The 15,166-nt window shown below is 36.6% G+C and overlaps 2 protein-coding genes across 2 annotated transcripts; both read left to right on the forward strand.

Annotated features, from left to right (window-relative positions):
• Positions 1-258: 258 nt before the first annotated feature.
• LOC100480547 (olfactory receptor 6C74) lies at positions 259-1,197 on the forward strand. Its single transcript, XM_002931108.3, has one exon. It carries the CDS (start codon positions 259-261, stop codon positions 1,195-1,197), a length of 939 nt encoding a protein of 312 aa, XP_002931154.2.
• A 12,660-nt stretch (positions 1,198-13,857) lies between these two features.
• LOC100480798 (olfactory receptor 6C74) lies at positions 13,858-14,796 on the forward strand. The gene has a single exon (XM_011218059.3). It carries the CDS (start codon positions 13,858-13,860, stop codon positions 14,794-14,796), a length of 939 nt encoding a protein of 312 aa, XP_011216361.2.
• Positions 14,797-15,166: the final 370 nt, after the last annotated feature.

Raw genomic sequence — 15,166 nt, forward strand, 5'->3', positions numbered from 1 at the left:
TATACTTTTGGAATGACTGGATTTATGACACTTGAGAAATGATACTTGCACTGAGTTAGTGAAATTTTGAGAAATTATATGAGTGAATTTTGAGAGGCTGTTACTGCTGATTAGCGGAATACTGAGGGGGGTTGGGTGTAGCGAGCAACACGTATATGGACAATCTCGAACTAATAAGTATCTCATGCTGGCTTATACCCTTTACTTCTCATTTTTTCTTATTTCTTTATTTTATTATTATTTTGGTAGAAGTCAACCATGAGAAACCACACCACAGTAACAACCTTTATTCTTCTTGGACTGACCGATAATCCACAGTTACAAGTGGTCGTTTTTCTTCTCCTTTTTTTCACCTACATTTTGAGTGTCAGTGGGAATCTAACCATAATCACCCTCACCCTCCTGGACTCACGTCTAAAGACACCCATGTATTTCTTCCTCCGAAGTTTCTCATTTTTAGAAATCGCATTCACAACTGTCTGCACCCCCAGATTTCTTGTCAGTATGGCGACAGGCGATAAGACCATTTCTTACAATGGTTGTGCAACACAGCTGTTTTTTACTATTGTCTTGGGTTCAATTGAATTTTTTCTTCTGGCCGCCATGTCTTATGACCGCTACGCGGCCATCTGCAAACCCCTGCATTACCTGACCATCATGAGTGACAGAGTCTGCAACTTGTTGGTCTTTGCTTCATGGTTGGCTGGTTTTATAATAATTGTTCCACCACTCCTTGTGGGTCTCCAGCTAGATTTCTGTGCAGCCAACACTATAGACCATTTCTTCTGTGATTTTTCTCCTATATTACAGCTCTCTTGCACAGACACAGATGTAATAGACTTAATGGCATTTCTCTCAGCCATTTTGATCCTCCTGGTTACATTAGTATTAGTGGTTCTCTCCTATGCAAACATCATCATGACTATACTGAAGATACCTTCTTCTCAACAGAAGAAGAAAGCCTTTTCTACATGTTCTTCTCACATGGTGGTTGTGTCCATTTCGTATGGCAGCTGCATCTTCATGTATGTGAAACCCTCTGCTAAGGACAGAGTGTCTTTAAATAAAGGGATAGCCCTGCTCAGTACCTCTGTTGCCCCCATGTTGAATCCCTTCATTTACACACTGAGAAACAAACAAGTGCATGATGCTTTTAAGCACATGATCAAAAAGACTGAGATTTTCTCAGGGAAGTGATATTAGTGATATTACTGAGGCTATGAATAAAAATAAATCAATAAGGGTATAGTGTTTCACAGAACTCTTCAATGCTTGTATTCAAAATAACATTAACTCTTTTTCTTTTTTTTTTTTTTAAAGATTTTTTATTTATTTATTTGACAGAGATAGAGACAGCCATCGAGAGAGGGAACACGAGCAGGGGGAGGGGGAGAGGAAGAAGCAGGCTCATAGCAGAAGAGCCCGATGTGGGGCTCGATCCCACAACACCGGGATCACGCCCTGAGCCGAAGGCAGACGCCCAACCGCTGTGCCACCCAGGCGCCCCATATTAGCTCTTTTTCTTGACATAATTTTCATGGTGGCCTGACTAATCCCCAAAGCCTAATTCTCTCCCTTACCTGTCCCTTTTTTGGGCTAATATAATTTCCTTTTTATTTGGTGCTTTTATCTATTTCCTTTAAAAAATCTCTCAGAGGAAGACAAAACTAGACTTTAATTTCTCCATGTTCCTTTCCACTGTCCTGGAGCTCAGAGATTCAGTTTTACACATATTCTATACGGAGTTAATGCACCACCTAGATTTGTAAAACTTAGCTGAAAAGCACATATTTCTAGAAACCCACAAATTGTTACTGACTCAAGGAAAACTAAAAAATGGGAATTGACCTCTAACTATTATAGAAATTGAATCACTAATTACCATGTCTTTAAATAATATGGAATTTTTTTGTTTCTATAAATAGAGATCATGACAATCATTTCAAACAATTTCTAAATTTCTTTTTCTTCTTCTTATTATTCTTTATCATATACTCTACCAGTAAATAATTAAACACAAACAAAAACACTTGAATTCCACAGTGTATGTATATTTGTTTATAAATTATATTTTCACTATAGTATAGAATAAACATATTAATAGAAAAATAGAAATTAAGCAAGGACATTAGGAAAGCAGAATCAATATGTTTCATAACACAACTTTATGATATAAATTAATTTTAATATTAATGGTACAACTATTAGATTCAATTTGATGAAACATATATTATTATTTTTGCAAACATAAGTTTATTATGTGATAAGTTATATGAGAGTCTTATTCTAAGCCTATCTGATATTGGTACTTAAAAGGGTCTCTGTAGTTCAAAACTAATGTTTCACAATGCATGCTGATCACATCAAAAGAAGTGAAAGTCACAATAATTATTCTTCTGTCCTATTTGATTTTTTTTTTTTTTAAAGATTTTATTTATTTATTTGACAGAGATAGAGACAGCCAGCGAGAGAGGGAACACAAGCAGGGGGAGTGGGAGAGGAAGAAGCAGGCTCACAGTAGAGGAGCCTGATGTGGGGCTCGACCCCGCAACGTCGGGATCACGCCCTGAGCCGAAGGCAGACGCCTAACCGCTGTGCCACCCAGGCGCCCCTGATTTTGTTTTTGATATTGATTACTACTACTCTGTCTGCTCTATTGTTAATGTGCTGCCTACACTTTTACTTTTATATAAATATTTTTAAAGTGCACAAAAAGTCTTTATTTGGAATATTTTAATAGACAATATAATAATTCTAAGTTTTCCAAATGGGTGGAGGAGCATTTTCATAATTATTGACCTTATATAATCTTCAGTAACAAAAACCAAGGCAGTAATTTCAAACGATCAATTCTAAATTTCTTTGGCTTATTACAGCTCTCTTTTGAAAACTGGTTACTTTTTCATAGACTGTTAAAATACAAGGCATGAAGGAGCACGCATGATATGATGAGCCCTGGGTGCTATATGCAATGGATGAATCACTGAATCCAACATCAGAAACTGATGATGTACTATATGTGGGCTAATTGAATTTAAATTAAAAAATAAATACAATACCATGTATTTTGGAACAGACTGGTAGAGAAATGTCTTCATGAAAACATACTATTGATGGGTATTTGTTATCATACGAAAGAGAAAATTGGAATATGTCTATTTGTAAAATAAAATTGTATATTTCTCTTAATGTGTACTTAAAAAATACTTCACCTGAGAAGTTCTGATTCTCTGATACATTTTTAAAAAAGATATCTTAACATACCATTATATGCTTCCTCCATTCTCCTATGCTCCCTCCTCCCTCGACCTCTTCCTCCTTCGTCTTCTGACCCTTCGAATGTAAAAACCATTCTTAAATGAAGGCTGTACAAAAACAGCCCGTGGGCTTGTTCTGCAGATTTTGGTTTGCTTGCCCATGGTCTAAATTATTGCAAAAGGCCTGAGATGGCCCTACAGCCAGAATGAAGGTCTGCTTTCTTATCTGTTTCACTATTTCAAGGTGATGCAATCCACCTGTTATGTTCTATTAGTCCATAAAAGCACATTCAAAATTCAGTAACTCAGTCTCTAGTGCCAATATTGTTTTGATTTAAACTAATAAATGAGCCATAACTTAAAACACAGTTGCAATTGGTGTTACCACCTAATTCAGCCTATGAATCTACTGTCACCCTCTAAAATTCATCTGGGGTAGGGCAGGCAAAAATTTGAATTAAAAGGGTATGTGGAATGGATCACCATTCCTGCATCGTTTTTTAAAGTATCTGATGGTAGTACCAAGCACTGCAGCTTTGCCCGGGAAAGAGGCTTTGATTTATTATTTGTTAATGAGGGTGAACTCCATGGTTTTCTACTTGGTCCTGAGTATATCTTTTTAACAGTATATTCAGGATGATTTTTCACCTGCAGTAGAATCACTGTAAATCAGATAAGACATAACTGCCACTTATCAACAAGACTTTCTCCACCCCCGTTATCTTCCACTCTAGTAAGTGTACACCCTGACATTCTATCATCATTATAATTAAGGTTAGCTCAGAGATGAAGTGAAACAACCAGGAAAGTTCCAGATTTCACCCTCTTCAGCGGACAGTTTTCCTGACAGAACAATATATATCCTTTCAGGAAACCTGGAGGGAGAGTAAGATGTTAATATCAATGCATGGCTCTTCTTCAAGGATAACTTCCTTCATGGGTTCTGGATCTATGAACTCACTAAAGTCTTTAATTGGATAAGGAGTTCTAATACCAACCATCGGATGGCTATACCATCCCTCCTTTCACCCAACCTAGTGTTCTTTCAATTATATAGGTCAAATAGGAACTTAATGGATTGTCTATTTATTTTAGCCTTAGGAGTGGCATGATGTCTTTTTCATGCTAACAGGTATCATGCAATTTTGATAACCATTCTAACTTCACCAACTAGTAAAGGTCCACGCCCATCTTGCCAACGTCAGCTAAGTGCTATGATATAGCTCTGCCTTCCCATGGTCCCATCATTTCCAGTGAAACAAGGAAGTTCATTTTAATGAAATCATCTCCCACTTCCATTTCAGACCAGCAATTACAATACCTTTCAATGCTGTTACTATCCCCCTGTGAATCAATACCTTGTACAAAGAATTTTCTTCTGGATCTTCACCAGTTATAGAGTTAAGGGATATATAACTGGATTGCACATTAAAAAACTGTTCCATATTGCTGCCATTCTACATCTTTGGATTTAAATTTTTCTAATATTTCAACATTTATCAGGATAAATCACAAATCCAAGTCGTTAGCTAATTGGACAAAAAATTATAACCATCATCAGAAGCTTGAACTCTTTCATTAAATCCACAATTGTGACTCAGGCCTCACTCTGACCTATGATGTGCTTGTAAACTAGCTTTCTGAAAGTAAAAGCCGAATTTATAGCAAAAAAAAAAAATCACAATCATTAAAAATATATCAATAAATTCACCCTTATATAGAATTATATTTACTTTGTCTCTGGTATATCACCCTTAGAACCTATTGTCACATATATTCCCCCAGACTTTTGTCAATGTAAATTGGTGAATTATTGCTATGGTCTTAATGTGTACTCCGAAATTCATATGTTGAAATTTTAAACCCCAAAGATGATGGTTTTAGGGGATAGGGCCTTTGGGAGGTGGTTAGATTATGAGGGTGGAGCCCACTAATAGGATTAGTGCTTATAGAAATGACCCCAGAGAATTCTGTCCCCCTCTTTCCACCACATAAGCATACAATGAGAAAAGAGCAAACTGGAAGAAGACCCTTACCTGACCACACTGACACCCTGATCTCAGTTTTCCGTGCTCCAGAACTGTGAAGTATATTTCTTTGATATATGACAAACAGTCTTCTGATATTTTGTTATAGTAGCCCAAATGGACTAGAACAATTACTACAATACTTTTTGGTAGGTAAGTTTTCTCTTTTGAGGTTTGAATGTTAGCCTCTCTACCACGCTAGGCAGGACTATTTTGGTAGATATGGGTCAAGAGGACACCTGGAATTCACTTTAAAGTTAGCTGTCAGCTCTCTGGTCATTAGTATTTTAAATAAAGCAACATCAAAGTTATGTATAAGAAGTGAGGGGAAAGAAGAGGATAGCTTTTCCTGGCAGTGAATCCATGTGATTTCCATTTGGGACAATCAAAATATATCAACTATCCCAACGTACACATTCTGATTTTCTCCTAACCCTGCCCCCTTATTTCCAATCTATGAACTTTCACAAAAGATATCTGGTAAGGGTGCAATTTCAACTGATGTTGCTATTTTTAACTCACTGCAAGATCAGAGCCTATCTATGGTGCCTATAACTAATAATGCTTTATGGCATACTTGAAAGTTGGTAAGAGAGTAAATCTTAAATGTCTCATCAAAAGAAAAAAATGTAACCATGTATGGTGACAGATGGTAACTAGACTTACTGTGGTGCTGATTTTGCAGGGTATATAAATATCAAACCATTATGTTGTACAGCTGAAACCACTGAAGTGTTACATGTCAATAACTCCTCTATTGAAAAAAAAAAGATCAGAGCCTACCTTTGCTTTCTGCAACAACTGGCATAAGGCTCTAAGAGATAATAAATTTCTTTAGGGTAGTCATGGAGAACTCCATGGTTTGCTGACTATAAAACAAGCTAAGAATTTAAAGCCACAAACTTGTCATTTTCTTTCTCTCTATATAGTTAGAAATAACCTTCCTGCCTTACAGCACTATAGAGACTATATTTCATGTGCTTATCATTTTGCTCTGTATCATCTCCAGTTACTTTGAAAAAGCTTATCCTTTAATGCAAGCTTCTTTCTTTCTTTCTTTTTTTTTTTTGTGAAGATTTTATTTATTTGAGAGAGAGAGAAAGCACAAGCAGGGGGAGGGAAGAAGGAGAGGTGGAAGTAGACTCCCAGCTGAGCAGGGAGCCCGATGCAGGGCTTGATCCCAGGACCCTGGGTTCATGATCTGAGCTAAAGTCAGACGCCTAACCAACTGAGCCACACAGGTGCCCCAATACAAGCTAGTTTCTAAGTGGTCATGTAAGTAACTCCTCAATACTTGATGCCATGGATTCTTGATATCTTATCTTCTTGTGGTCATAGCACTGTCTTCAAACACCTCAAGGTCATAATTCAAAAAACCCTCCTTAAAAAGGTATTTCATGCAACCGCCTGTGCAGTCATGACTGTTGAGGGCCAATTTTCCGTAGACTTTTGACACATCTTGTACTAGCTCTTGCTCTAGTTTACCTTTACAATTGTTGTTATATCATTCAGCCATGGAAATAGAGATCATTTCTCCTTCAAGGCAAGAAGGCGGATTTCTTCCTGAATAGAATTAAGATAATGTCCTGCACGGTGGCACGATTGGGCGGATTTGCTGGCAGCTTCTTTAAAATAGAGGGATTTTTCTAAGCTCAGGGTTTCTCAGTTGTGACACGTCCACGTGAGTCCTCTCTCCATAGACTTTGGTGGGGTTTGGGAGGGAAGGAGAACTGTGGCAAACATGAGGTTTATGCCACTGGCTATGCTGTGAGTAGTAATGCCTATTGTCTCTGATTCAGGAGTCTTGTGCTTTCTGCCAGAATCTATGAAATTGTGGCTGGCTGACCTATTATATCCTTCCCAGGTCTTGAAAGTTTTGTTGAAGAAGATAAATTGCTGGAAGAGATATGGCTTTCTGGAAGAGGAGGGTATGGGGGTCTTCCATGGGCAAGATTAGGAATATGAAAGCTTCCTCATCCAATTGTAGATGTTCTTGCAGAGGTGGTAAGGAAGGAGGTAGGAGTCCCTAACCCCTACCTCTTAATGAGCCTGAGGGTCAGGAGGTAGGATTGAAGCTAGCTATGACTAAGTGAAATCCAGCAGACTTAAAAGGCTATAAAGTGTATGATGATTGAACTTATATGCTATTCTGGAAGGGGCAAACTTATAGAGAAAGTAAACAGACCAGTGATTGCCAGGACTTGGGAGCTGGAGGGTTGAACAGTTGAAGCACAGTTGATCTTTTTAGGGTAGGAAAGCAATTGCATATGGTAAAGATATCACACTACAGTTGTCAAAACAAGTATAAAGAATGTTACAACACAAAGAATAACTCTAATTTGTGCAAATTAAAAATAAATAAATAAATCCGGGACCTTAAAATGGAACGCAGAAGGACTTAACAATAGTATGAATGTATGAAGCAACTTCACTGAAGGGAACAGAGGAAATGTATTAACCTGTGTGTGGAAATGAGTGAATTAGTAAGACCCAAGTCATAAGCCCTGTACTCTAGTTGATAAAGTTGCTTCCTACTATATATTTTTATTGGAATTGAATAATCAAGTCATCAGCAGATGGTGGGAGCAATTGTTTCACTGTTGGAGTGACACATATAAGCAAGAGGACAAAGGTAGAATGGTTCATGTGATATTGGGTTAAAGACAAAGATATTAACACGAATTCATGAGTATCTTAACAAAGATACAGAAGGATACATATGCAAATGCATAATTGTGTGTATAGATCTGGGTAGGTATTCCCTTGTTCTATCCCCTGAGGGTATCCAGAAAAGACACCCAAGACAAATTCTACTAACGTGAGATTCTAGAAAATGCCTGACAAGTACTTCTCAAAACTGTCTAGGTTATCAAAATAAGAAATGTTAAAGAAACTGTCACAGTCCACAAGAACCTAAGAGTACAAGTTTAATAAATTTAATGATATCACCCAATATATTGTTATATCATTTCTTTAACAAACTCAAATCAGTTTGGTTGGTACACATTCCAGGTGGCAACATGGCCACAAGGGGTCTAGTAGAGTCAAGCTTAATACTGGATAAATTTTATAAAATTGTCCTTGTCCCTCATGCACCTGACCCCTCTAGATGAAAGGTGTGAGTGTGAGTAGGGGATAACTGGAAACCAGATGATATTATAGCTCTGGAATGGACTACTCAGATTTTGTGGAAGTGGAGAGAGAGAGAAAAACCCAGTATCAGGCAAGAGGACACCTTAGACCTCAGAAGACTATCAATGATCTTTGTCACTAAGAACTGCCCCTGGAGCCTTCCTCCAGAAGACAAATACTCCATTGCAAGAGCTTTAAATTTACTTGACTCTTAGGTAAGCCATCCTCCTGTTCCATCCATAATTACATCTTTCTCCGTTCATCTACCAGTGGATATTTGGGTTGTGTTGCTTCCATAATTTGGTATGGTAGAAAGTGCTGCAGTAAACATAGGGGTACAAATATCCTTCCAAATTAGTGTTTTCATATTCTTTCAGTAAGTACCCACTAGTGGAATTCTTGGATCATACGGTGGTTCTATTTTTAATTTTTGGTGGAACCTCCATAATGTTTTCCACAGTGGCTGCACTGGTTTACATTCCCACTGACACTGTACGTGGTTTCCTTTTTCTCCACATCCTCACCAATATGTGTTCTTTCTTGTGTGTGTGTGTGTGTGTGTGTGTTTTATTTTTATTTTTTAGTCAGACAAAACACTTCCAAATGTCTTCCTCACTCCCATTTTAAGTCATATAGTGGAGCAGACAAATGTCATATGGCTGATGGCTTGAACAAATAGGACAGATTGGATTAAATATACTTAAGCAGTCCCTCAGAAAACAAATTATTGAATTGGGAGCCCTAAATCTTACCAGCCAGATGAAAGCTATGTTGGAGGCATTACTAACCTGTAATCTGAATGACGTATGTTTAACTTGGCTGCTAACCTCCAAAATTGTAAACTCTTTCTAGGAGACCTCAGGCACTCTTGGGTTTGACCTTCTGTGAGGGCTGGTCATTGGCTTGCATCCCTTTGGAGAACACTGTGACTGACATCTTGGGAGTGATGAAAGAGGCCTGCAGATTGATCAGAGGGGTCAACAGAGGAACATACTTAGGTGAATTTGCAGCAGAAGTTGGGTTGGTTTAGAAGTGAGAGGTGGATTTGGTGGGAGGAAATTCTGAAACATTTCTACATGTTGTGATAGCTTTTGTTCTGGACTCTCTATTCAATAATATTTTCATAACAGATTTGGCAGAGTTTTCCCCTTAGCAGTATATTAAAGATACTGTTTTCCCATTCAGTTTTCCCTCCCTTTCCCTGTGGTCCTCCATGCTATTCCTTATGTTCCACATATGAGTGAAACCATCTGGCTATTGTCTTTCTCAGCTTGGCTTATTTCACTTAGAATAATCCCCTCCGGTTCCATCCATATCAATGCAAATGGTGGATGTTCATCCTTTCTGAGAGCTGAGTAATATTCCATTGTATATATGGACCACATCTTCTTTATCTATTCATCTGTTGAAGGGCATCTCGGCTCCTTCCACAGTTTGGCTATTGCGGACATTACTGCTGTGAGCACTGGGGTGCAGGTGCCTCTTCTTTTCACCACATCTCTATCTTTGGGGTAAATACTTAGTAGTGCAAGTGCTGGGTCACAAGGTAGCTCTATTTTTAACTTTTTGAGGAACCTCCATACTGTTTTCCAGAGTGGCTGTACCAGATTGCGTTCCCACCAAGAGTGTAAGAGGGTTCCCCTTTCTCCACATCTTCTCCAACATTTGTTGTTTCCTCTCTTGTTAATTTTTTCCATTCTAACTGGTATAAGGTGGTATCTCATTATGGTTTTGATTGCTAACTGAACATAATTAAAAAAAAATACCGTCTTCTAGTAGGGCAAAATTAGGCAGGTTTTTCTCTTTAAAAGACTAAGAATTTATTAATTTAGGGGTCCTTCACCTTTAGACGTAGGTACACTGTGTAAACAACAACATCCATTAGGGCCCTTCCCTGCAGAGAAGGGAACTGATGGGATCATGAAGCTCCTGCTTCCTGCTATATGATAAATAATAAAGGGTTCTGTCACTGACCCAATAGGCTATCTCTCTGTCAGTATCTATGAAATGATGGTGAGACGTGGTCACAACGGTTGCAAGGAAGACTATCTATGGACATAGATAAATATTCCATTAGTATAGAGGAAGTGGAGAGTGCTTGGGTGTTGTGAAATATCAGTTTAGGGTCTATTAGATATTTTGCAAAGACTTTTGGAGGAAAGACTAAATTCAGAACAGAAACAACATAGCATATATTACATAAACTGTTAGGTCTTTCAGGTATAGTTTTTTTCCATGACAGGCTAATAAATTCTCCAACTAATACTGTCACTTGTTATTACCAACTAAATAATCTTTTCTTTTTTGATTTCCAATTCATTATCTCTGTATTGGGGATATAAAAACACATGTATGTGGAAGGGCAAACACAGATTAGGGACATCTATCCTGAAAGCTTTGGAGACATAGTAAAAGTAGTATTGAAAAAAATACGTAATTTATTTTTTTTAAGTTTTTAGTGGCTGGGGAGAACTCATGTGTAAAGTATAAATTTGTGACCCTTTGGGAATGGTGTTCTTGGATCTCATATCTTCTGGGAACTGCTCCTAATCTTTAGATATTTTCCTTTGGGGCCCAGAAGGCATAAATATTAAATGGAATCAAGTGTTGATGAATTTTGTATGGCACTGTGAATAATACCAAGGAAAGCATTCGATACATGAATAAGTAAATTGTAGTAATGGGGAAATTTAATATACTACTCTAAAAATATGGGAAAAAAGCCCTAAAACCATTTACAAAGTTGCTAAATAGATAAGAAAAACAATAATAGATTGTGGGGTAGAGGGAGATCCATTCAGAAAGGAAGGGAATGTCAGTGTGGTTTGCTCAGCATGTTGATAAAAGAATTAAATATTAAAGCAGAGATACTTTGTCTGAACAAATCTGCTTAATATCTTCCAAAAGAGTGTTTGATTTTTAAGTGTTTTTGGCAGACTGAGTTAGGACTCAAATGGATGAAAGGAATTGGTATGTCTAAAGTTTAAAGGCCATATTTCCATTAGATATATTTTAACCCATTTTATCCTTTTTTTTTACATTATGGCATTAACTTTATTTTTTCTACCTTTAAATTGTGATGTAAGGGAAATAGTAAATAAAGACAGAATACAATGAAAATTTAGTATTAAAAAACAGTACCTTTTAAAAATTTCACTAATATTTACAATATCTAACCTAGGTCTGACTTCTAATGGTTTTGTAATGTAACCTCGTTAATTTTTGTACAATGTGTGTTGGGGGGACGGTTGGTGTGTGTTATCTGTTGAAGTTGGACAAAGAAATAACCTGACATAGCAAAACTGTGATTTAGGTGTTTTAGCTATAAGCATTCCTACAGTTGTTGCCATCAGATTAATTTGTGTAAATGAAGAAAAATTTATAATTCATCACTTCACAATTATGTGAATGTAAAAGGAATGTGGAGGAAAAACAACAGTCCTTTCTTCTATTCACTCAATTATTAACATGACTGACAACAGATCTTATTTTTTATCTTATAATCCTCCTATAAATGCCTCTAGGTATAACTGGAAACAAATTTTATTTGTACTTGTATGTTTATTTTTATTTATATGTCTTTGAAATAACAATGTATGTTTTAGAGATTGGAAATAATTATATTGATATTCTCAAAACAAAAAACATTTTCTATCTGGGGCCCATTACTAAACCTTAGTTATTTTATGTGTTTGATACGAAGATTCTAAGTAAAGAAATCTTCCTTAGAATCATTAGTTAAAAAAAAACACTATAAGTTGCACTATAATCGTTGGTCAGGATTATACTTTTCAGAGGACAATTTAGGAAAAAATAGTCTTTCAAACTTAATCCTGATCTCCAATTTGATAGCTGTGCAAACCAGAATAATCTGATTGTTTCACTTAATACATACTGTGTGTTGCAATAACTATAATTATCTCTAGTTAATATTTATTTAATTATTTGTTAGCCAAATATTTGAATATCCTTATGATAGGGAAATACATGCCTTCTAAAATTTTGTCAACACTATTTTGTGATTCACTGTTTGAAATTTACCGAATACTCTTCATCTCTTTTAGGCCATGTTAACCTCAAATTGTTCATCTTTTCAGTCTGTATTTTAGACAAAGAATAAAATGGTAAGTGTAGAGCATTGAAGTAGATGGAGAGAAATTTTATGGTAAACATTTTCTTATAATTTTTATTTACTAATACTAATTTACATATTATTAAATTTAAGATTATTACTACTTTTAAAGTTTTAATCTTCTTTTAATTTTTACTTACTAATTTACTTCTTTTAACTTTTTCCCTAAGCTCACTATTCTATTTTTTTTTTAAGATTTATTTATTTATTTGAGAGAGAGAAAGATACAGAGAGCAGCAGGGGGAAGGGCAAAGGGAGAGGGAGAGAAGAAGACTCCATGCTGAGCATGCAAAGCCTGATGACAATGACATGGGACTTGTTCCCAGAATCCTGAGATCATGACCTGAGCCGAAATCAAGTCTGCAGCTAATCTGACTCAGGCACCCTTCACTGTCCTAGTTCTAAAAACCATAGCATCTCTAGGTTTCCATTAAGTTTGTCTTTATATTTTTCCTTCCTCATGCAATTTCCTGAAACCATATTTATATTTTTCTGCTTCAATATCCATTACTCTCATTTTAATTATTTTTTCATTTTTCAGAATCATAGCTTTTAAAGGAAAACTGAACTTTTTTATTACACACACCAACATTACCAGACTGTTCCTACTGTTTTTTTGGGCATACAATGTGGGAAGAGAAGGGATGATAACAGAGATTGATGGAATGGAAATACTACTAAGAACAGAAAATAAACTTATTCATGATATTTCATATTTTCTTCTCTGAAATTGAATCTCATTAGCCGTTAAAGAAGTGACAGACGAATCAGGCATTTGAATTTGATTAGTTGAGTAAAACGGTAAGGCTATAGTAACCCTGTTTATTGACAATGATAAGGTATGTGTGTATTTTATGAAAACCATTTTCTGATGTACTTTTAATGACAATAATAATTTTTGTTCCAGAATGCAAACCTCTTAATTGAATAGAAAATGGCATCCATCTCAACTCCTGCATAAAATCAAGAGAGAAGAAACATTTTCCCCTGCTTTAAAATTCCCTCTAATTTCTTTCTGATAGTTCCTCTTATATAAAAATAGTCAACAATTGCTATCATCACATAGGTAATTCTCTGGTAGTACTGCATTCAACATGAGATTTTCTGTGCAGATACTCTGGAAGTGCAAACTGTAGTTCTTCCCGGCATATCCATCTTCCAAACCTGAATAAGCATTGTGTTATTCTACCTGAAATATCTTTTGCTTAACTTTGCTTTAAACACGTAAATCACTCTTATTTTCCCCTTGGCATTATGAATTTCTTTCTTCCTTTCTTTTCTCTTAGACCTGGAAAAGTCGAGGGCAGTAATGGGAAACCACACACAAGCCATAGTGTTTATCCTGGCAGGTCTGACTGATGATCCACTGTTGAAAGTTGTGTTATTTGTCTTCCTGCTTCTCACCTACTTGCTGAGCGTCACGGGCAATCTAACCATCATCACACTCACCCTGCTGGATACTCACATCAAGACCTCCATGTATTTTTTCCTTCGGAATTTTTCCTTCTTAGAAATTTCCTATACTACTACATGCATCCCTAAATTGTTGGTTACTATGGCAACTGGAGACAAAACCATCACCTATAACAATTGTATTACTCAAGTGCTTTTTGCCTTCCTCCTTGGTGCATCTGAATTTTACTTGCTGGCCGCCATGTCCTATGACCGCCATGTGGCCATCTGTAAGCCCCTGCATTACACAACCATCATGAACAGTAGGATCTGCCTTCAACTTGTCTTCTGCTGTTGGCTTGCTGGATTCTTTACCATCTTTGTACCTCTCCTCTTAGGCCTGAAGCTTGACTTCTGTGCCTCCAAAATTGTTGATCATTTCTACTGCGATACCACTCCCCTGCTGCAGATCTCCTGCTCAGACACACGGCTCATTGAGACCATCGGATTCATTTCTGCGTCGATGACACTTGTGGTCACGTTGGTAATGGTGATAATATCATACACCTATATTGCATTAACGATTCTAAAATTCCCTTCAGCTAATCAGAAGAAAAAAGCCTTTTCAACATGTTCTTCTCACATGATTGTGATCTCTCTTTCTTATGGCAGCTGCATCTTCATGTATGTTAAGCCATCAGTCAAACAAAAAGTATCTTTTTCCAAGGGAATTGCAGTGCTCAATACTTCCGTGGCTCCACTTCTGAATCCTTTCATCTACACTTTGAGGAACCAGCAAGTGCAGAAAGCCTTCATGAATATGGTACACAGGGTTGTTTCTTTCTCAAGCAAATGAGTATTCTGTTGTATTTTACATAAGGGAAATGAACAAAGGAACCCCTAATAATATCAATGTGCCTAGTAGTAGCTTCCAATACACCCTTCTTTGGGTTTCTTTGTTTTGCTTTCATGTTTTTGATAATCATCATTATCTCTTCTCAAGCTTTATTTGCACAAAAATCTTTGTTCCAGAGAATTTAATTTTCTTTCTGTCCTTGAAGAGATATTTTCTTCATCTCACTTCCTTTACCTGTGAATATCTGAAAGAAATGGAGCTAAGCTTTTCAATCTGTCTCTGTTATCTTTGATTCTAGTCAAGAATATAAAGTATTTTATTTATTTTATATTTAATGTAGCATGCAATGTAAAGGCTATTACAATTCTTT

This window comes from Ailuropoda melanoleuca, chromosome 16 (genome assembly GCF_002007445.2).
Source record: "Ailuropoda melanoleuca isolate Jingjing chromosome 16, ASM200744v2, whole genome shotgun sequence".
In the NCBI taxonomy this organism is placed as follows: Eukaryota; Metazoa; Chordata; class Mammalia; order Carnivora; family Ursidae; genus Ailuropoda; species Ailuropoda melanoleuca.

Excerpts from the sequence above, each read along its gene's own strand:
- LOC100480547 (XM_002931108.3), top strand. The coding sequence starts at position 259 with ATGAGAAACCACACCACAGTAACAACCTTTATTCTTCTTGGACTGACC.
- LOC100480798 (XM_011218059.3), top strand. The coding sequence starts at position 13,858 with ATGGGAAACCACACACAAGCCATAGTGTTTATCCTGGCAGGTCTGACT.